The following is a 24281-nucleotide window of genomic DNA, read 5'->3' on the forward strand; positions in this document are numbered from 1 at the left end:
ACTAAATAACAAACAAATGAAATAAATATTTAAGAATGGTTAGATGATCTAGACCAGGGGTCGGCAACCGGCGGACCGCATGCGGCCCAAACGTGCATTTTTGGCCGCCCATAAAAGGTGGATCATACTTACATGGCATGTGGCCCGTAAAAGTTTATAATCAAGAAAAGACGTTATGGACATTCAAGAGGACGTTATCTACTACTCAGCTGTTGAATGGTTAAGTATAGGTGCCGTGCTAAAAAGATTAATTAAAGATTAATCACGTGAAGAAATCGATATTTTAATGACGGAACACGAAAATACTATCCCACAGGAGATAAAAAATGGATTATGTCTCTGGTAGACATTACAGCTTCTTCTTCTTCTTCTTCTTCTGCAGCTTCTCCCACTTAAGTGGGGTCACTGTTGGTGATGAGTCTCCTCCACACCTTCCTGTCTTGGGCTGTCACCACATCTAAGTTCTTCATCCTCAAGTCCTTTTCTACCAGCTCCCTCCATCTCTTCTTTGGCCGCCCGCGCTTCCGCCTTCCTTGCACATCCATCTGCATGACCCTTCTTCCCACATATTCGTCCTCCCTCCTCATCACATGACCAAACCGCCTCAACCTCGCTTCCTGTATTTTCGCTCTTAAGTTCGTAACTTTCACTGTTCCCCTGACATAGTCATTTCTCAGACGATCCTGTCTAGTCACACCGCACATCCACCTAAGCATTCTCATCTCTGCTACTTCCATCCTGCTGATGTTATTTTTCCTCAGGGCCACAGTTTCTATAGCATATGTCATAGCTGGCCTCACTACTCTCCTATAGATCTTGCCTTTCAGATTGATCGGCACCCTCTTATCGCATAACACTCCAGCTATCTCCCTCCAGTTCCTCCAACCCACTTGTATCTTGCATCCCACTTCCTTCTCAGCTCCTCCATCTTCTTCCACTGTTGAACCTAAGTATCTAAAGTCTCTCACCTTCCTGATGACATTTCCTTCCAGCTCCAGATCTGTCTCCTGTCTGCCGCCCTCTGTGAAACACATACTCTGTCTTACTTCTGCTCAGTCTCATACCTCTCTCTTCCAGTACTTTTCTCCATCTTTCCAGTTTAGTTCCCGCTTCTTCTCTTAAATCTGCACATAGCAAGATGTCATCTGCATACAACATTGTCCATCTTCTCTCACCTCCATCACAATGTTAAACAGAAATGGACTTAATGCTGACCCTTAATGCAAGCTAACTGCAACTTGAAAACTTTCTGTCTGTCCCAGACAGGTCCGAACACTTGTCTTCACATTTCTGTACATCCTTGGCACACTATCGTATGCTTTCTCCAGATCAATAAATGCCAGATGTAGCTCCCTTTGATACTTTTCCATCATCTGCCATAACCCAAGGATAGCATCTGTTATTGATCTACCAGGCATGAAGCCAAATTGTTCCTTTGCAATCTCCACCTCCTTCCTCAATCTACAACCAAGAACCTTTTCTAGGAATTTCATTGTGTGGGACATCAACTTTATTCCTCTGTAATTTTTACAGTCTTGTGCATCCCCTTTACCCTTGTTGATGGGGACAAGAGTACTCTCCCTCCATTCCTCGGGTATATTTTTCTGTTGGGAAACTTTCATGAACAGGTCCCACAGCAGGTCAATTCCCTCTTCCCCCAGTACCTTCCATGCCTCCACTGGAATCCTGTCGGGCCCACCGATTTTCCATTCCTCATCCTCTTCATGGCCTCCGTCACTTCCACTCTACTGATGTTCCGCACCATCCCCTCAGAAGGCTGCCCATGTTCTCTGTGAGTCCTTGCATTTTCCTCATTCAAAAGTCCCTCAAAGTATATTCTCCATCTGTTTCTTATGTCCACATCCCTCCATAATACTCTTCCTTCAGCGTCTTTGATCTGCCTCACATGTAAGATGTCCTTTGCTGCTTTATTTCTACATTTCGCTAGTTGGTAAATTTTTCTCTGTCCTTCCTTTGTTTCTAATTGATCATACAGATCTTGATATGTCATGGCCTTCGCCTGTTCCACAACTCTCTTGGCTTCTTGCTTTCTCTCTCTGTACACCTCTCTGTCCCCTTTCACCCTTGACTCATCCCACTTCTGCTTTACCTTCCTCTTAGCTGTCACTGCCACTTGTACATTATTATTCCACCACCAACCCTCCCTCTGCTCTCTAATCTTTTCAGATGTCTCACCAAGCACCTCGATTGCACAGCTCAGGATTACTTTTGAATTATGTTTCCACCAATCTTGTACACTTTCCAGTCCATCCGAAATCCTCTCTAACACCCTCTCCCTAAAACGATTCCTCACACTCTCCTCTTTTAAGCGAAACCACTTAATTGTCTTCATCCCATGGCATCCAGAGGTTCTTATCTTCGATCTTATTTTAAAGTCTGCGCACAGCAGTCGGTGTTGCTGTACTAATTGATCTGTTGGAATTACTTTACAATTTGTCACAACCTTAAGATGTTTTCTTCTAGTCAAAATGTAGTCAATTTGTGAACTGTTGTTACCACTCCTAAATGTTATCAAATGTTCTTCTCTCTTGTAGAAAAACGAGTTCACAATTGCCAGATCAAACGCTACTGCAAAGTCCACAACCCTCTTTCCTTCCTGGTTCATCATTCCCACTCCGTGGCCACCATACACCCTTTCGCGGTCTCTATTCTGTCTATATGTCCGTTCAAGTCTCCTCCGACAATCACCATCTCATTTTCTTCCAATTCCCTCATTTCTTCATCTAACACGTTCCAGAACTCATCCTTCTCCTCTACTGTACAACCAACTTGCGGGGCATATACACATAATACGACCACCCGCTCTTCTCCAAGACCCAATTTTATTCGCATGATCCTGTCATTCCTTCTACCCACTTCCAGTACTTCACCCTTCAATCTGCCACACACCACAATTCCTACACCATTTCTTCCCTCGTTATTCGCTCCAGAGTAGAACAATTTATATCCATCTCCCAGTTCCTTTGCCTTTCCCCCCTTCCACCTTGTCTCCTGCACACATAAAATGTCCAACTTCCTCTTCCTCATCATATTTGCCACCTTTCTTCCCCTTCCAGTCATACTTCCAACATTCAGTGTTCCCACTCGCAACATCCTCTCCACCTGCTGAGCTCGCTTCTTTAACCGCACCCGCCCTTGATGCGGTAGCCCTCGTCCACTTCTCGCAGCTGTAGGTAATGTGGCTGCGCGTCGCTTAAGAGGTACGCCCTAGCCCTTATATCATTTTCTCTTTGACTCATATCATAGTTTGAGCTGGCATTGAAGTTTTCCGACCGGATGCCCTTCCTGACATCAACCCTCACATTTTTCCGGGCTTGGGACCGGCACCTATTGAGGCTAGCTTGCCTCCTTCGGTGGCTGCATAAGACGAAATGACTTAGTAATATAGGAAAGACTCACCCCTAGCCCTCGAATACTCTAATAGCATCAGGGGGAAGGAGCAAGGAGAGGAGAAAGAAGCAAAGAAAGAAGAGGAGGGACCAGTCTACAGAATAATATAACAGACATTTATTACATGAAGTAAGGCGTGGTCCACCATCTGGTACCTCGGGTTTGCCATGCCCGTACTCACTAAAGTGAGCCCTTGAGGTATGTTAATTATACCGAATAATAAATTAAATAAATGGTAGACATTACAGCTACCATAATGAAATTAACTTGACCCTGCAGGGCCAAGGTAAATTACAAGCAGAACTGTTTTCTGACATAAAAGCTTTTGAAGGCAAACTATGTCTGTTGAAGAAATATATGATGGAAGAAAATCTACATCATTATGTATGTTACAAATCTGCATCTACAGTTGGATGGTAAACACAAAAGGAAACTTATTAAAGATTTACAAACGGAATTTTCAACAAGATTTGTGGATTTTCATAAAAATAGCATCGAAATGCGATTATTTTTGCACTCCTTTTAATGTCGACATTGATGACGTACCAAACCGACTATAGACGAAAGTTTGGAACAACAATGAAACATTAAAGAACGCATTTTCGTTAGAAAATATCCAAAACATTTATCGATGCTTACAAAAAAATGTTTTGGATGAAATGTTTTGATTTGCCTGAATCTCAGGTTCTGGGAGGGAACCCTGATACCACCCTATGAGACTGGCTAACTCATACGGAGGTAGCCAGTCTCATACGGGTTAAGTCTACCTTAGGCCGAAATTTTCAGCCTAATTGGACTTAAACGTTTTTCCTTTGACGACTAATATGGGATAATGCACGTTGGCTACCACGTGCCCCGCTTGGTAGACGCAAACAGAGTAGTCAGAGTTATGCTTCCAGCATCACGGAAACACAGAAGCATAGCTTCAAGTCTATCTTAATTAAAAATATATATTTGAATATATTTATAAGGAAACAAGCATAAACATGCAATTAGTAAAATAATACACTAAGATATCTTCCAGAAAGGGAGTATACCGTATCTAAAACGATTGCGTTAAAAAGCGATCCAATTAAGTCAAAGCACTTTTTCTGAAATATTTTTTAAATTAAAAATATAGAACTAACATGTATTAAAATTATAAAAATAAAAATAAATAAAAAACTTTTTCAATTATCAACAGCAACTGAACACAATCAGAACGATTTATATTATAGCATCAAATATGGCAGTCTGTCTATTATTGAATGTAACTGTCGAAGTCACAAAATAGATAAAAATATGTATCCCGAAATATTAGACAGTGCAAAACAGTGGATTTTTTTTTCATTTTTAATATGATGCAGATGAAAGAGAAGAAGGGAAAAGTCTGAAGCTCTGTGATAATTTGTGACAAAGAGGAAGGTGAGAAAAGAGAAAGTTTCAAAAAAAAGCGTAACATTATTTAATAATGATCCCTTTTAAGCATTATACCTGAGGAGATTTCATTCGTCACTGGTGAATTAGATGGGGGCTTCAACTTACCGACTGTTGTACATTGTACTTAACTTTGAAAGCGAGATATTTCAAACTCTGTATTTTTCATCACGGCACTTTTCTTCTCCTCCTAGAGAGTTCCTTATAATTAATACTTATCTCTTAGTATTCATTTGTTAAAGTACTCCAGGCGACATACTTCTTTTAGATGACTAGTTGTTGTTTTTCGCTTTCTGTACCCTTTTTTTAGGTAAGTCGGATACAAGAAAATTATAATCGCGATGTTGGCTTATAATATTCTTCAGATATTAATACTTTAGTTTCGAAAATTTATTTATTGTAACTTCAAGATACATGGATATACGAATTAGCTAAAGTTTTGCGGAAAACATAAATACTCTAAAACATAAAAATATAAAACCTGAATAATGCTATCCCCTACATATGGACATGCCACAATATGATTTACCAATTTAACTCTCAATCCGGATGCAATTCCTGCTCGCATGCACTATTTGTTCTTTAAAATTACGTTTAACTGAGCATTGCCATGAGTACAGTATTCCCATACCTGGATATTTATATCTAACTATCCAGAAAAAAATACAAACAATGAACAGCAGAACCAACAAAACTCCCGCTAATGAAATATCGTTACATGCCATACAATTTATACACACAATTGAAATCGAGAAGGTGAATAATATCGAATAGAAGGTGAATAAAATATCTATCTATAAAAACCGACCCAGATTGGATAAACATACAAATTTTCATCTCGTGAACATGTTAAATATGATTAATTACTCTCCCTTACTCTCAAACCAACTAAATTTCACTAAATTTCGCCTTCTATAATCTGATTACAAATTTACGGAAATGACCAAACACAATCATTCATGCTGTCGATCGTCTTTGTAACAGATGCTCGACAGCATGAATGATCATCTGTGTTACAAGTTTTTTAGTTCTTAGCCTTTTTAATTTATAATCTTTTTATTTCATGTGTTTTGTTCCTACTATTGTATATTGATGAATATGTTTAATAGGTTTTCACCTGAATTATTTCTAATAGTACTTTTGGCCTCCTTCGTTACGTTCATCACTAAAAATAACCTAAAAATGATGTATCTAATTTAAATTTCCGCGAATATGGCAATCACTTTATCTTCAAGAAGTTCTGGATGTGCTGCTTTCTTGTCAGTATCCCCAATTTACTATTTTAACCTGAATATAAGCAGTAAAGTTCTAGTTCTTACTTATTGAGATGCAACTCCATTTATGTTAATCTTTAGTGATCTATCATTTGGTAATAATTTTCCATCTGATGTCTGATTACAGATTAAATTTCATTTCCGTAGAGGGAACTTTTATACCGTCAGAAATGAGCTTGCATATAAGACAAATTTCAATAAGAATATTTTTGTCGGTAGTAATTGTAGCCACAAATGATTTATATATCTTCGCCTGACGTATTTTTATTTGTTTTAGTCCAAATAATGTTTACTGTATAATACTCTATAATTCAGCTCGAAAGAGAAACAAGTAAGTTGAAGATTGACCATGTAACAAAGGATATGTTTTCTTTTTCCATATGCAAAAAAAAATCTAATTTTAAATATAATATAAAATTTGTGTTGTGCATTGATATCTCATCTCTAAAGCTCAAGGTCCAACCTTATGATTGTTCGAATACTTCTTGTTACTTTTCCTGAAATAAAGAATTCTGTTTCGGATCGATCGTATGTGATTTCGCAGGAGTGCTTCCTAAATCGTTCAAGACATCTTATTTCATCCGTGTAGCAAACATATTCATGAATACTCTTTTGCGAGGTGCATGTAATGAACACTTTGTACAAAGTCACAATTCTATTTCTAATAATGTTGTTCCGGTCATTTAACGTGGTCGTTTCATTTAACGAGTTTGTCATGTATTAAATTTATCCTAAGACGGAATTTCAGAAATTAGTTTCTTTCTAGCTATGCCAGAAACGATTCAAATGTATCTTGCATCCGTGACCAACAATTTATTTTATATTACAGTGCTTTACGTAAAACTTGAGAATTACTGTTCCATTAGTTTGTTTACCCGTAATTAGCAATTCTTGGACTTCATTATTTTTTTCTTGCTCGGTTTCTGGTGCTGTTATACAGTTATGCAATTTCAGTGTGTTACTTAATAACGTGAAACTTTTTTGTGCTATTTGGAAATATCTGATTTCTAATATTTGTTCTCTTCCCCTCCTTTCCCCAATAAGATATCTTGAATAAAGAAACCATTCAATTTAAAAAGCTAATTTCAGGTTTTCGGTTATAAGCATACCGAAGAACATGTGAGATACAATCAAATATGGTGAAATATTTCAGAAATCCTACATTATTATTGCTACTACTATTAATAGTGAGAGAGAGCCTCAGAATCTGTTGAGATCATCATGTTAAATTCCAGTATTTATACAAGCCGTTAGATATACAAATACAAAATGCTGTAAAACAGTATAACTAAATGAAATTGTATGGCATTTTAGCAAAATGAAAATATTTTAAATAAAATATAAAATATTTATTATGTAAGTAAAGTCAGTTTGATGTAATGCTGGCTAGCTAAATAGTAGTTCTTTACTCCGCATTCAATATGCCAAAGACTTTTTTGTTTTTTCTGGAAACTCAGTTCTCGAGTATATAAATCTGATTAGGAGATTGGTTCTGCAAAAACTTTTGTTTTTCCTTGTGAATGCGAGCGCGCTCATCTATATGTTGGAAGACATTGATGAAGTTTTACTTTGGTAATTTTGTTTCAGCTTAGTATCTATCCAGCATCTTTTCAGTATATCTGCTATGTAAAACGTATAAAATACAGTCTGAATTCAGTTTTAAAACAAAACATTAATTTGCTTTTATTAAACTTCTGAAGAAAGATAATTTCATTGCATTGCTTGTGCGCATGCCTCTGTTTCACTGCATCAGACAGAGCAACTTGACATACTTATTTATTGTTTATAGACAATGAAATTTGCTTAGGGAAGTGATTATATATTATCTTAGTTGTTATTGGCCGGCCTGTACTGCCGAGTGGTTAGCGAATCTGCTCTCCAGCCAAGAGGCTGCGGATTTCAATCCCGGCATGAACATGGATGTTTGCGATTGTCCTACTAACGCTGTGTGGAAAGGGATCTGCGACCCTACAACTTCTTGTAGCAGAAGGCTTCACTCCCAAATATCATAAGGTATAGGAGTGACCAGACGGCGTCTGCTGATTAGATATTAATAACTACTGATTGTTATTGTCCGAAATTACGATAGTATTCTGTAAACATTCATTCTACTAGAACTTTGTGACGCACATCTAACAAGATCTGATAACCGTTTCAGAAGTGTTTTAAAATATTATTCGGTTTCCTCAAGGTATGTTAGCGTATGATTTAAGAAATATTTGCAGAGATGTAAATATGTACATCAGTAGAATGGAATTGCGCTAACTAGTTATTCAGCTTATCCTGAAAGTTTTCCTTAAAAAAAAAAAAGACAGAGAAAAAAAGTGATGTTTGAATGTCATCTTGAGAGAAGATTGTAGTTCATTTATCCATTTAAAATGGTCAAAGATTAATCAGTTGATTAAATGAGGGTGGAGATACAAAGGTATAGACCCTATCTGTCATGCAGACGCCAAATGATTGCAGGTTTTACGCACTGCTGACGGAATACATACGTCTAGCCACCTTGCCTGCAAGCAAAGATGAGAAGAGGGTGGGGAAGGTATCAGGGGAATTAAAAGAACCTAGATTATCGGAATTGGCGCCGTGCATTCTTCGAGCATCGACAGTTGTGAAATCAGTGCGTTTTAATGATTACTTCAAAGTTTAACTACGTTAATGAAAATCAGCACCGGTTGACGTCTCAAAAATCGTAAATGCAGCATGTTAACCAGAGAATTATTATTTAAAAAGTTTAAATACAAAAATATAATTTCACTGCAGAATTCAGAAAATATTCTTTAAAAACTTTTGAAGGCTGAGCAGATGTATTATTTCATAATATTATTAATAAAAAAGTAGCTACTGAGATGTTATTAACAAGGTATCAAATCAGTAAATTCAGATGAAAGTATTCCTCTTGATGGAACTGAATGGTGTTTTCCTTTTAACAGAAACTGAATGAATATTATAACGAAATGTTATAACAACAGAGTAAGAATAGGAAATTCTTTGAATAGCATATAAATCGCACTTTCTTTTATTGTTGTTGTTGTTGCATTGAATTCTCTTGAATTGTGGCTTTATAATCTCCTATTTTAAATTACGTTATCCAAATAGTCGCATAAATACTTTCAAAATTGCAATAAAAGCAGACTTCTAAACAGACCTTATAGTCAACTCGTTTTTAGGGACTACATTTGTATAAAAAAGTCCTCGAAATTCAAATCATGAACAAAGATGCAGAATCAGAGACAGAAAATCAACTTGAGCTTTCTGTGAGTAAAATTTATTCTATAGTAAGAATTTAAGACACTATAGTGGGAATATTTTACAGCGGAATGTTAGAGTTCTGCCAGATGAAGAGATAGATCCGCGTGCTCTAGGTAAAAGATCTTTATTGTCTAAAATATTGGGTTTCTTAAAATTTTTAATGGCAGCCCAAAGAGACTGCAAGAGCACTCTCATGAGGAACGTATAGTATTAAGCATGAACCGATTGCGATGAATATATTTTATGTTCTTAAACTTTCTAGCTTCTCACCTTATGCGCGGTGAAATGGTAATCGAAATTACTCACGAATCATTTGTCCAATAAATATACTATGCTACTAATTAAGTTATCAGCCAATATATCTTGTCGAATACATGGATAGAAAAGTTTATAAGGGGTGGGGAGAAGATAAAATTTCAAGATTTCGAAGTTACCTATTGAGAAGTGAACTAAAGTTTTAAATACAGCTATCTTGCCAGACGTTGTAATTATGTAACGATATATCTAATGCCTGAAGGAAGCAACATCATTAGATACTACCATACTGATAGTGAGAAAATGAAACAGACACATGATTTTAGAAAAGTATAACGGTGAAGAAAATAAGAAAAATAACCGCCTGACTTTATGACTCTGACACGCTTCACTTCGAACTTGCGATTTTTGGATCAATAATATGGCAAGTTTTGAAGTCATAACGTATAAACTGGCTGCATTTTCTCTTAAATAATATACGTCTTCTTGTATATATAATGCATAATATTTTCACATTTCCAGTAATGTTAACTATTTGTTTTGTGTTAACTATGTGTTTCACTCTCATCCACGAAAGGTTGGGAATTAAAGTACATTTAGTATCCCATTAAGTTAAAGTAAACGGAAATTATCCGTTACAGACCAGACCAAACATGGAAATTTTTCAAGCCACTGCAAGCCTCCAATAAGCGAGGTGATGGTTTTCGCTGGATGATGAAATTCATGTAATCTGCTACCATATAAGGCATTACGACAATGAAAACTCCATCCAAAGAAGGTTGTAAATGTATCGTATCGTATAGCAAGAGGGCAGCATTAATATATCCTGGAATCGCTACTCTGGATACGAAATATGGAACTTTTTCATGTCCAAGGCCTCCAATAAGCAGGATAGCGGTCTCATGTCGGGTGATAAATAATCGCGCGTGCGTTGTGTGATGGTGTATGAGGGATGTAATATTTTCAGTAAATGTATTTCATCATTTCAATTGGTCCATTTCGTGCAGTTATCGGTAAGCAAACAAAAATTGTTCATTACCATTCTTTCCAGTTATATGAAGCCGGCATCTGATTCTTTGTTATAAATATTTACTACGTTCAACTCTTCTCCTCAAAAATTTTCTTAAGTGTTATTTGACACGAGCATACTGTAGCGTACGTTTAGCACAAAGAAGCAAAATGAACGATGAAAAAATTTAAAAGACTGTCAACTTTTAAACTGTTTGTTAAAAAAAAAAATAGTAATTGCATCAAAAACTTGAATAATATTAGGTAATTCTGTTGGTCGAATAATAAATTTGCAAAGTTGCTAAATTAAAAGAAAATTCAAACATTGCATTCATTTTTTTAATGGAGATTATACATATTATTATTATTATTTTGTACTTATGCGCCATTAAATATCAATGTTTTTAGAAAATTGTTTTATGTATTTTGCTACCTGCTAGCTGTTGAAAATAATGAGCATTTATGAACAATTCAAAACATAAATTTAGAATTATTAGCATATTAACTATGAAAAAAATTTTCAAATTTTAAACTGACATTCTATATAAAAATCGGCACCTCTTAATTGGTATGAGAACTTCTTTACTGCACATCGGCCATATTTCATTTGAGAGTGTTAATTTGGCATGGATGTTTTTATTAAGAAAATTAGATGAACTACATAAGCATGGTGAGGTGAATGAATACAACGTTTAATTAAGTATGTGGATCATTTATTTACAAAAAGAAAAATCATAATTATACAGAGGAAAATACTATATAAAGAAAAGAAAGCGATAGGAATAGGAAATCAACAAAGTTAATATCTAGTTTATGTACTCTTTGCGATATAGTTTGTGATCTCTGTATTATTATTTTCATTTTTCATTCGCTTGGGTCTCTATAAAACTGTCTAAAAGTGATGAAATATCTTAGGTGTTCAAATTTGAACTTCTCCATTCTTTAATGTTATATGATTAATAATAATAATATATTATTATTATATTATATTATATAATTGATATAGAGCCTCCGTAGTTCAGTCGGCATAGACGAAACCCTTTGGTCGGAAAGACCTGGGTTCGATGCCTATCCTTAACGTGAAGAACCTTCAGCTGGTCTCTTTCGACTAAAGGTGAGTTAGCCGGTCTCATACAGAAGTGTGTGTGTGGGGGGGGGGATTTTCACTTAGGGACTCATGAGAAGGAAAGGAAGGATAATTGATTGATTTATTATTATCCTAGGACCTCCAGGTAGGCAAGGACTCAGTGAGGGAAGTTATACATCATCCTACCAGCTGTCATACTTTCTCTTAAACTCATTCACAATAGAGATGCACTCTCCACTTCAATAGACAAACTGTTCCACTCACTAAATTTTCTCACAGAGCAAGATCTAACCTCCTTTATTAACCGAGAACAAAGTTACATTCCATGGATGCTCCGGTATTCTATCCTCACCTTCCATATAACTGAAAATTTTCATCACACGATATTCAATAACACTAATTCAGAAGTTTATAGATCTCAATCATATAGCCTCCTCTTTCTCCCGTTAACCAGAGTCTGCAGTTCACATATTCTCGAACCCACTCTTTCCACTTCTTTATCACTGTCTAAACCCGGGAGACCCAATCTGCGCACAATAGTGAGATGTGGTCATTTTTATCGCCATAACGATAAAATTCTTTTGGTTTTGTGGTCTTATCAACACCTTCTAAAGAGGCAAAATAACTTCATTATCCTTACATGTCAAGATTCGATTAAACATCGCAATTATCGTCTGAGTTGTATTTGCAATTTCTGGTATCTGAGCTTTGAATGTCAAAGTCATATCCACGATAATGACAAGGTCCCTAGCCTCATGAGTTTCTTGTAGCATAACCCTGCAATATAATATCTCATTGGAAATCTCATCACGCCAAAATGCACAACTTTAGATTTACTATCATTGAACTGATAATAGTTATCAGTTCAATGGTAGTAATCTGTTTTACAACATTTCCAGACTATTCAAATTATTGTGTAAGTACTCAAAGTGATGATATCAGTAGTATCCCTAATTGTCTTGTCTATCTTTGCATTATCAGCAGACAGTTGAAGACCCATCCAAATATCATTAATGTATAGATTGAATGACAATAGTCTAAGGACTGATCCCTGGGATATACCACAGTTACCTTAACCATCCACTTATCCATGTCAATATAAACTTATCCAAGTTTATATTCCAATCCTATATTCTCCATTTTATGCAAAAAACTTTCAAGTGGTATTCTATCAGTTTAGGAATATCTGACAGTATCATAGTGCATCGATTACCTTTACCCAACTCAGTCATAACGGTGTTACAAAAATGAACAGATTGCTAAAACATGACTTCCTTTTAGTAATCCTATGATGTTATATTTAGAGTATAGCTTGTGTGTGTAAACACATTTTTGTATGAGAGTAATTGCCAACTTCTCTAAGATCTACGTCATTACATCAGCGATATTGATAACTCGGTAATTACACATCAGTTTTGCATTACCCTTGTACAACAAAACTATCATACATTCTTTCCATTTCTGTAGTATCTTTCCTGAGGTGAGACTCAACTTATACAAACATGGGAAAGGCCTAGCCGATCACACTGAACATTACTTTAACACATGTGCTGATATTCCATCTATCCCTACTCCCGAATTTCTTATCCAGATTATGCAACACTTCTTCATTATCATTATCATGCACCTTTCTTTTCATCCAATATTGTAGTAGTAATAGCAATGTGTACTATGTGACATACACCTGGTTCATATATTTTTGCAAAGCGAGCACTCATTAATTGAACAATGCCATCAGCTTCTGACACAAGAGAACCATTTGCTTTCAATAAAGTTATTCTTCCACATTCATTATTTCTTTTGTTTGTGGCATAACGATAAAATTCTTTTGGAGTGTCTTTTGCCTGCACAGCTAATTTCTTTTCATACTCCGATTTAGCTTTTTGCACGATACTTGTAATTTACTGGCGCTTTATTTGTTTCATCTCTTCTCATTCTTATTCTATCGATATTCCTTCCACATCATGGATCTCTTGCTTAATAAGGTTGCACATCCATTTCGCTCCCGCCCTACTTGGTCTTCGAACTGTACAGTGTTGGAGACGAAGTTCTTCGAACTTCGTCTCCAACACCATGATACTGCCTCATCTAAGTACTTTTCAAAAAGTCCATGTACTGCTGATATCTTTCCATTTCGGTAACTGATACCACTGCATTAAAGATAATATTCGCTGATTTGGTCTTAATTTATAGCGCTATACTTCAGTCCCGATTGCAACATATATATAATTATTTACTTCCTAGGAAAGTAAGGCATGCTTACTGTCACCATCTGGTGGTAAAATAATCACATGCTTAACTGATATTCCTTGTAATGCTATGATCAAATCTAACACTTTGACCTCGAGTCCCTTCTTTCACATGCTGATTTAGAAAATTCTCTCGCAAAAAATGAATAAATTCCTTCATTCTCACAACCATATCTTCTACACAGACTACGCATTGAATCATTTGCTGTCATAACAAATCTTCCAAATGATTTAATAATTTGAATTGGCCATTTCTTGTAATTATCGGGACGTAAATAAAAACTGTCCATCTCCGTTTCTTTCCAGTTATATGAAGAGAGTATCTCATTTTCTGATTTTTTAAATAAATATTTACTCAGATAAAGGTATAAATGAATAGCATAATCTGTGCTAAAGGCATGGATTATCCTATACCAGGCTTTTATCTACAGCTGCAATCGTTACATACTGCTGATCTGTAACAATGGTGCCTTTTGATTGGAAAGATCGTTCTAATCCCATCTAAAACACCAAAAATATTTTTAAGGGATATTCAGCTGAGAGTGATTTAGTCACTTTCGTATGGAAGTTATTACAGAGTTTCCACGCCGCAAAAGAGACAAACTAACCAGAGAACACAAGTATACTGACAGGCATAGCTGAATATAGAGATAGGATTAATTAACTAATCACTGCCGAAATTTTGATTGATAAAAAGCCATTCTTTTGGTGTGTCAGCAATCCATTTGGTCCGCTGTGTAAAAGAAAATAAACAGTAGTAGAAGACAAACATCTACACTTGTTCCTTATCCAGTTTGTTCTGTTCTAACATATTCTATTAATAATGCAATTTACTATTTTTATTATTTGCTATTTCACGGATTATTGAGATCCGCTCTACTTTTATTTCAAATTCATGATTTAAAAAGTTATTTTGTTATTCAGTTATAGAGATAATTATTCTGGATTCTCGAAATGAGCCTGAAAAGGCATCATATTTATCATGTCTTTAGAATACTGATTTAATAAATATGTGCTAATTTACAAGCAAAACGAATTGATCATGCTGTATGGTGGTTTTCTTTTAAAACTTTTGAGTATTTGTAGTAGTGCAATGACAGATTGCATGCTGGTAACAGTACTGCATGTATGAAATGTTACATTTAAACTAATTAGGTTACTTTTATTTTTAATACATTCAGAACTTATTGTATAATACTTTTAATTAACTGGAGTAATATGTAAGGAAGTGTTTTTTGATACATTTCAGTTATGGTGACATGGTACCTGCCACCATTGCCGGCAAGATAGTAGGTGGCGTCTGCTCCCTAAGTGGTGTGCTCGTAATCGCACTTCCAGTTCCTGTCATCGTCTCCAACTTTTCTCGGATCTATCACCAAAGCCAGAGGGCAGACAAAAGGAAGGCACAAAGGGTGAGGGTTTGTATCTTTCTTGTTTTCTATTCTGTGATACCTGTATGGCAACATAGTTTTTAGAGCTTCGCTGATGTAATCAGGCAGTAATATATTCAGGTAAACATTACCGTCTCTACTGCACTTTTCACTTTCTAATAGCATTTAGCAAAACTTGGTTCTCATAATTCACACTATTCCACTGTGCACAATGTATGTATATGTGGACGCACACCACCATACAGATAGAGAACCATTTATCGCATCGTACTCTTCCTCACCCGTAGAATACCAGTGCTGATTCTTAATAATGATATACAGCAATCCCTCGATCAGTGCGCCTAATGCGTTCTTTAAAACAGGCGCACTAATCGAAAACGCACTAAACGAATATAATAACCTATGGGAAAATGTATAATTCGTTCCTCAGATTTCTTTATTGACTCTTCATTTTTTTTATAAAAGAATTAGGGTATGTCTCAGGGTCTAGTTAAAGGAAAACCATGAAGCTGAAAGACAATAAAACATATTCAGAATATAAATTTTATTATTCTACTTCTTAACAAAGAATTGAGCTAACGTAGTTTGATGGACATTTTTTTTTTCATTTTATTGCCTCTTCTACTCTTCTGCAAATTTTACTGCTTCTCTCTTCATCAGGGCCTCTAAGCAGCAATGCTTAGAGGCTGACCCTGATGTAAAAATTTCGATTATACGAAAAATATTTTCAAATTGTTTCTGTAAAATCTATTTTGCTGACTATCAGTGGTTAAATTTTCTTCATATTCTTTGGGATCTTCCCGCTGTGCATCTAAATTTAGCAGGTAAGAATCACTCAATTCTCAAGAATGAGATTTAATTAACTCTTGTACTTATCATTAAAGGGGAGAAAGAAATGAAGAACGTACGAATTGGTCGCCAACACTCGAAATCACGTGCTTTATAGATAAAATTTCCTAACTTTATTTACCGCTTTAAAAACTACAATGATCGTAAAAGATAAGTTAATTTTGCCACGTGTAATAATAAACAACTCATCCCAGAAGACGGATTGACTACTCTATTATCGGAATGGATTCTCCTTTTTGTGACATGCGCAGACGTGTCGAACGGTCTCGAATCTGTGGGCTTACTATAGCAGGCGACATAAATTTTGGCGGTAAAAATTTGGAACATAGTGTACGTGGAAGTGGTGTAGTATGCCATTAAAAATAATTTTGTAAAATGTTTAAATGAGCAACTAAATTATTTCATTCTGGTGAGTGATTTTTTAACATAGTTAGCCATAAAAATAGAAAGAAAATTATATAGAAAATTTTAAAAATCTATAACATTTATTTTTAAGATGTATATAGGCGGACTAATCGAATTTGGGTATCGAAAAAAAATGACGCACTAATAGAAAACGCACTAATCGTGGGCGCATTAATCGAGGGATTACTGTAATGCTCTTTTTTATCGCATTAACTCGCCCGCATCCATATTGCTCATGTAATGTGAAAAGAATGCCGTGTTTCTGTCTCCTGCATTAAACTTAATCGCTGAATATACTCTGACTTGCTCACTTAAAACAAATGTGGAATCATATTTCTGCCGAAATCGTAAATATGTCATAAGTTATTCCTTCCTGAATTAATAATGGATATACATAGTGTAATATTTATGAGAAAGAAATGATCACCAAAATATTGCATTATATTTTCAATTCTATATCTTAAATTATCTATAGAAAAGAAAACTATAATACGAGTAACGTGATTCCTGCTCCTAAATGTCATCTCTCTTTCTTATTTCATTTATAAATTTATTGTTTGCAGTATGAATTTTCGTACGAGCAGTCATTTCTAATAAACGTTTATAATAAATCTTCTGGAAAAGTAAAATCAGTATATTGAAGTAGAATATAATTTGCATATATGGATTTTAACATATAAGGCAATAAATCCTTCGATTTCTCTAGGAGCCACAAATGAATTGTTCAAAAGAAATGATTGTGAATGAATGATAGATAAATCAATAAATTTTCTGCAGGGGTCACGAAAATATCATATCATAAAATCAAAACGAAATTATATTGGAGAAATGGAGAATATCAGAGATATGCAATGACAGAAATCCTTATATGCGCGTTATACGACTTATTGAAAAAACATGTTGACTGAATTAAAATTAGCTGTAACCTGTGTAGGTTCCGTAACGGTAAATATTATATTACGTCGTTTCATTATTATTATTATTATTATTATTATTATTATTATTATTATTATTATTATTATTATTATTATTATTATTGCAAAGTTAATTATTATTGTAAAATTGCAAAGAAACATCTGTAATAATCATCATTATGAATATTATAATAATATATGTTGTAAACAGTTATTGTTATTATTATTATTTAAAAAAAAACTTTTAAGTACGAGAAAGTATTTGTTATGCATAATTGTCTTCATATAATGTATGTAATTTATCTGAGAAATAAAAAAAAAATTATTATTATTTGTGGGTTGAGTATAACAAATTCTCAACCTTATTTCTCTACCATACAACTCCAGTGATCATGTTGACTGAATTAAAATTAGCTGTAACCTGTGTAGGTTCCGTAACGGTGAATATTATATTACGTCGTTTCATTATTATTATTATTATTATTATTATTTGTGGGTTGAAAATAACAAATTCTCAACCTTTCATTACCACTAAACTAAATTCATTCTTAATACAAATGGATCACCTAAAAGATCAGTTTCAGAAAATTGCAATTATATTGATTACGATGATGATGCATCTCTATGTGTGTGTGTATTAATGCACTGCAGTCAATTTTTAAAAATGTCTACACATTTGAAAATTCATTTTATTTTTGAACTAGAATCTGGTTCTTCTTGACCATTATCTTCATCATCATCATTATCATCATCATCATCATCATAATCATCATACGTATCAAGGATTTAGGCCTAGTATGGCCTATTCCGGCCTTAGAAGTCATCGTTGAATCGTTTAAGAGGACGTCCTGCTTTTCTTTTTCCAAATGACTTGTACTTTAAGGCTTGTTTTGGTAATCTTTCTGTTTTCATTCTTTGAACGTGTTCCGTCCATTTATGTTTATATTTTTTAATTTTTTCAATTACTGGTTCTTGGTTTAATTCTTTCATAATATCTTCGTTTCTTTTGTGATCAAATAGGGTATACTTTGCAGTTTTTATCATAAACTTCATTTCTGCTGTTGTTAATCTTTTTTGTCTTTTTGTTTTATTGTCCAGATTTCGCTTCCATACATTAAGACCGGTAGGGCTAATGTATTGTATACTTTTAGCCTGGTTTGTTTTTGAACTAGGTTTGGTTTAAATATAGAGTTAATTACTCCTGTTATTTTTAAATATTTTGCAATTTTTATGTTTATATCTTTTTCATTTTCATAAGTGATCATACATCCTAGGTAGTTAAATGAATTCACCTGTTCTAAGATCTTGATATCTAATACTATTTTAGTTCTTGCTGGATCTTGTCCTTTTAAAGGCCATAGTTTTTGATTTTTCCGTTGATATTATCATACCATAATCTTTGGATATCTCATTTAGATTTAAAATAGTTTTCTGTAAGTTATCTTCAGAATTTGTAATTATTATTTGGTCGTCTGCAAAGAGGAGAGTGTTTAAGTTCACTGTAGGAGAAAGTTTAATTCCTTAATGTAAATTTTTATTCCATTTTATTATTATTTCATTTAAGTAAATATTAAATAGATTTTGTGAGAGGGGACATCCCTGTCGTACCCCTTGGTTTATCTCTCTCGTATATGATAGCTCGTGATTTAATCTTATTTGTATTTGATTATTTTCATATATACTTGTGATAGCTTTTAGGATATTATTTGGCATTTGTCTTTCTTTTAATATGTTAAATAATATGTTTCTTTTAACTTTGTCAAATGCTTTTTTAAAGTCAATAAATGCAATATGTGTTTCTAAATTATATTCTCTTCTTTTCTCTATTATTAATTTTAGGCAGAAGGCTGGGTCTATACATGATCGTCCTTTTCTCAATCCATTGTGTACCTCTAGAATAAAGTTTTCGGAATATTTCATTAGTCTGTTATTTAAGATTCTGCTGTATATTTTGTAACATGAATTTAATATACTGATACCTCTATAGTTTTTAGGGTCATCTCTATTACCTTTCTTAAAGATAGGAATCACAATTGCTTTTTTCCATTCTATTGGGGGGGGGGATACCAGTTGAGTAAATTTTATTTAAAAATAATAAGAGTCTTCCTTTGAATCTTGTTCCTGCGTATTTATATAGTTCTGAACCTAACTTATCTTCTCCAGGTGATTTTCCGTTTCTTGTTTCTTTCAGGCTGATTTCTAATTCTTCTTCAGTTATTTCCTTTTCATTTTCGTTAATTGTTTGCCAGTTGTCTTTTTTAAAATATTTGTCTGTCCACAGTTCTGTGTAGTAATTTAGAAATTCTTCTAATTTTAATTCAGTGTTTAATTTTATGTTTTCTTTGGTATCTGCATTTAGGTGTTTCAAAATCTTATATACATTGGGTCTTATTATATATAAATCATGTTCTAAATTAGAAACAAATTTATTCCATGATTCGCAATGTCTTTTTCTGACTTCTCTTTTAGCTATGGCTCCTATTTTTTTATATTCTATTTCATCTTCTAATCTTTTACTGCTTAACCATTTGTGATAGGTTTCTTTTTTCGTTTTGATTATTTCTTTGATTGTATCATCCCAGATCTTCAGTTTTTTCTTTTATTGAATTTTTTGGTCTTTCCTAAGCTTTCATTTGCTGCTGCATTTAGTATCGTTTTTATATTAAGCCATTCTATTTCTATTTCTTCATTTTGTTTTATTTTATCTAGATACTGGTTAATTCTTTGTTCATATAGCCATTGCACATTTGTGTCATTCAACAGTCTAGTTTTATAAACAAATGTTTCAATTTTTCTTTCTGTTCTTGTTACTTGTAGCCATTTAGGTGGTAATCTTAATTTTATTTTAACAAGGAAGTGGTCACTGCTTATTTCATATCCTCTGTGACCATTATCTTCATGTTTACTAAATATGAAATTTAAGCTCACTGCTTAAACTGAATGTTTTTCTGCTTTTTTTATATATTTGCCAGGTCGAAACGTCTGGTTTTAAAGAATAGGAACTGTTGTATATACGAACATACTAACACGGGGAAGTAAACACGCAAAAACACATACCACGCAGGTGCATTATGTTAGGTGGCATCCATCAGCGTAATTCTCTTGGGAGAGTGCGTGCTAGCTAGGCTATTTCATTTCGATTAGGCTCAAGCTTGTAGATTTTTATAAGCCAAACATTTAAGTGATTTCTGATGTATACTTTCTGGTCGCTTTAGTTGGACTTATGTAAATCGAGGTGAGGGTTGTGTACATCTGTATTATTATTATTATTATCATTATTATTATTATTATTATTATTATTATTATTATTATTATTATTATTATTATTAACCTGAAAGGTGGTAAACGTATTGCACATTTAATACTCTGAATACTCGATCTAGAGATTAATTAGCTTCTGGCCTTCAGAGCATGGTGGTAGTGTCACATCCAGGCAATGAAAATCATTTACCGCCTAAAGCATTCACAAATATCGATGTCACAGTGAGATTTAAAACTATGGCCTGTAAGTTGCAGAGCTGAGACGCTATCCTTCTTCCCACCAACTCGGCTTTATAACTGTTGACATGTTTTGGGATACCATTCGGAATATCACTATGAAGCAGTCAAGAAGGGAAAATATATATTGTTGAAAGGTTTATCTTTTATTGAGAAGATAATATCCTTGCAGCACTTTAGGGGGTATAATAATGCGATCCGAGTAATGAACCATGAAAATCATTGTGCAAACTACAGATGCCAAATGAAGTAATTCCAGAACCTCAAAAGTCGAAACAGGTGGAATGATGTATAACAATATGAATTTTTGATATGATGTCATTTAGGACAGGTTGACCATTATTTCTAACCATTCGCTGTACCTTCGTACCGTGAATGGGTAGAAATTTAAAGAGAAGGAAGAAACATCTTCACATTACATTTGAAGGAATGTAAATTATTTTGTAAACACATAAGAGGAGAGACTATTGCAAAGAGAAAGGCCAGAGGGAAGGAATAAACAAAAAAGGAAAGGCAATTTGATCTGTGAATTTGGAGTGAGATTAATAGCTATTTGCGCTAGTTTCAACGGGTTTAATAGTAAAAGAAGTTTCGATGCCAGTTTAGGATTAATGGACATGGAAGTTTTTGTAAAACATGTAAGGAGCAGAAACCAATTTCCTCTGCTCATTTTCTATATGAAAGGAGGGTAGTATGAATAGGTGAGAGAAGGATCATTAATCCGTTTAACGGCTCGTTTTTGTACAAGTATTGTTAGAGGGCTATTAGGAACACCAACCCAAATATGGGAACAGTAGCCCATGGTTACCAGAGAGCTGTTGGGTGTAAAGTAACAACTTGAACGAAAGCGAAATTTTGGTTTTTTGGATGCTGAGTTATCATGTCATTGGCTTTTTACTCAATTTTTTGGGCAATACTGATGTTTTCAAGATATATATACATGTATCTATATCTTTATGTACATGTATCTATATACACTGACATTATAAAAAGGGTATTCCTAAAAAAAAATAGGCAAAATAGCCGAAAAGGAATGAATACATAACAATCATGATTAACGTTAATACCAAAGTTAGATTGAGTGAATATGTACTCTAAATGGGAAATTTAGATTTCCCATTAATTAAAAAAAATTAATTAATTCCATCTAGTCATAGTGTACGTATTTATTTACATAAGTTATAACATAGCCATTAACATGTACAACACAATTTATAATTTATAGCAAAAATTGAAATTCCTCGGATTTCTATAAGAATTCTAAACACCAAATTACATTAAAATTTGTCCAGTCAGAGCCGAGGAATAATTTGGACAAGACGAATCTTTGTATTTTGAGAAATGTAGCAAGAAAAAAAAATGAAAAGAAAAGAAAAGAAAAAAAATCTTAACACAGCGAGCTCCGAATAAAATATCATTTCAAAATGGCTTTAAGTAGTCCTTTAAAGTTTTGTAATTAGTTCTGACACGATTTGATAGCATTCTGCAAGGCTGATGAAATAAGCTGTGGGTTTTTTAGATCTTTGAATGCTAGCTAAAACTGATTAAAATTGCAAAGCATAAAGATTACAAGAGAATTTTGAAAGAATCTCAAATCTGATAAGTATTTTCTTAATAGATAGTTTAAACTTCAAAATGTAATCTAGTGTAAACAAATTCAACGTTATTTAATGATGGGAAAACAGTTAACAAGCGAAAATCATATGCCCTGTAACATACAAGCTTAGCTAATGCCAATAATTCTTTGTGAAATTACTGAACAAAATGTACTAGTAAGTGTTGAACAAATAGGGATACTAAGGTTATTTTCTATCAGTAATCCGTCAAGTCATCTGGCACGATATACGCTTATGTAAATTAGTCTCCTTTCCGCTTTGTTCATTATCTCGCTTATTTGTTTCATCATTATTCTCAAGCCTCCTAAGAATCGATGATTAAGTTAATACTACTTGTCGTCGGCATTTAATAAGAAATGAATATTTGAATTGGCAAGGTTTACAAAAAAAAAAAAAAAAAGAAAAGAAAAAAAAACGGACATTCGTGCTAAAGAACAACTCATTGCGGTAATTAATTCATGAAATATAGTGGAGGAAACCTGCTATTAGTTGCTGTCATTCCTCCAACCAGCAGATCAATGTCTTCCAGTTGAAGGAACGACAAATCTCTCTTACTACATTCTTCTGAAAGACTGATATGACAGCAGATAAACATTGATCGCTTACAATAGACTGTAATGTAATAGGCAGTATAACCAGTTGCATTCCTGTGGAACTATTAAAAATATTAATGCATAAGTGATTCAAATTCAAAATTCGAATTTGAATTTTGATTATGAAAGACAATAAAAGTTAAGGAATTATCCTTAAATGATATCGTCCTTGTTTCGAATCTTATTGAACGTTTTCTTCGGTCAAAAACTACCATACAACTGCAGTGATCATTTGCTTGCATGCCGAATAACAAATTGTTTTAAAAAATTAGTTAATAATCTGTTTAAAATTTCTAAAATTTCCAGATTTTTTTTAAACTTCAGTATTATATTAATTATTAAATTACTCATGGAAGCTGTTCGTATTCGACAGATTTTCTGATAAACATTTTTTATTTAATTTATCGTTTTACCTGATGAAACGTTTTTTGAGGAAATGCTTCAAATTTGTGACATGACATCACTCCAGATATATCTGTCATCCTATAGTCGTAGACTGCCATATATTTCACTAACATACAAAGAGTGTGTTAGTGAGGGTAGGTTGGTGGAAAGAATGAATTATTTAAGAATCACATCATTTGAGAAGGACTCCTAAAGGAACACCTAAAACATTTGTTGCAGCTTAATAAAATATTATAAAAAATAGAAGATAATTATCATCTTTGTACAAAAGTTATGAAAATGGAAAGACAGAGCGAAGATTTAGAAATATTAATATTGATAATAATCATAAACATAGATATATATGTTTATGTCGGAATATTTAGTATTCAAACAACAGACTAGAAAACATTGAATTAAATTGATTAATGAACAGGAACAAACTTCCATCTTTCAACTTACACGTTGTGCCATGGGAAGATGGCACAACGTGTAAAATTCAAATTTACGATAATATCCCTAAGTAGGAAGAAGAAATAAGAGCGTTAAGCAAAATGGAAAATGAAGAGTGCCTTTTGCTATGCAGTACCGCTTGAAGATAAATGAAATGGACACAGCAAAAGGCGATAAAGAAATGAAGTTAGATATTACATTAGTTTTAGGAGGATTTTATCTGCGA

At 33.9% G+C, this 24281-nt stretch overlaps 1 protein-coding gene across 4 annotated transcripts in view; it reads left to right on the forward strand.

Annotated features, from left to right (window-relative positions):
• Nucleotides 1–24281, forward strand: part of Shal (Potassium voltage-gated channel protein Shal) — a 304860-nt gene that overhangs the window by 164851 nt on the left and 115728 nt on the right. For 3 of the 4 annotated variants that reach the window (XM_090401339.1, XM_090401337.1, XM_090401340.1), the window contains exon 2: nt 15202–15370. In XM_090401339.1, the coding sequence (XP_090257465.1) occupies nt 15202–15370 (169 nt within the window). The remainder of the gene's footprint in view (nt 1–15201; nt 15371–24281) is intronic. The other variant, XM_090401338.1, reaches the window with a different exon arrangement.

The sequence above is a fragment of the Typopeltis vanoorti genome, chromosome 12, assembly GCF_054136105.1.
Source record: "Typopeltis vanoorti isolate ZY-2024b chromosome 12, IOZ_Tvanoo_1.0, whole genome shotgun sequence".
In the NCBI taxonomy this organism is placed as follows: domain Eukaryota; kingdom Metazoa; phylum Arthropoda; class Arachnida; order Uropygi; family Thelyphonidae; genus Typopeltis; species Typopeltis vanoorti.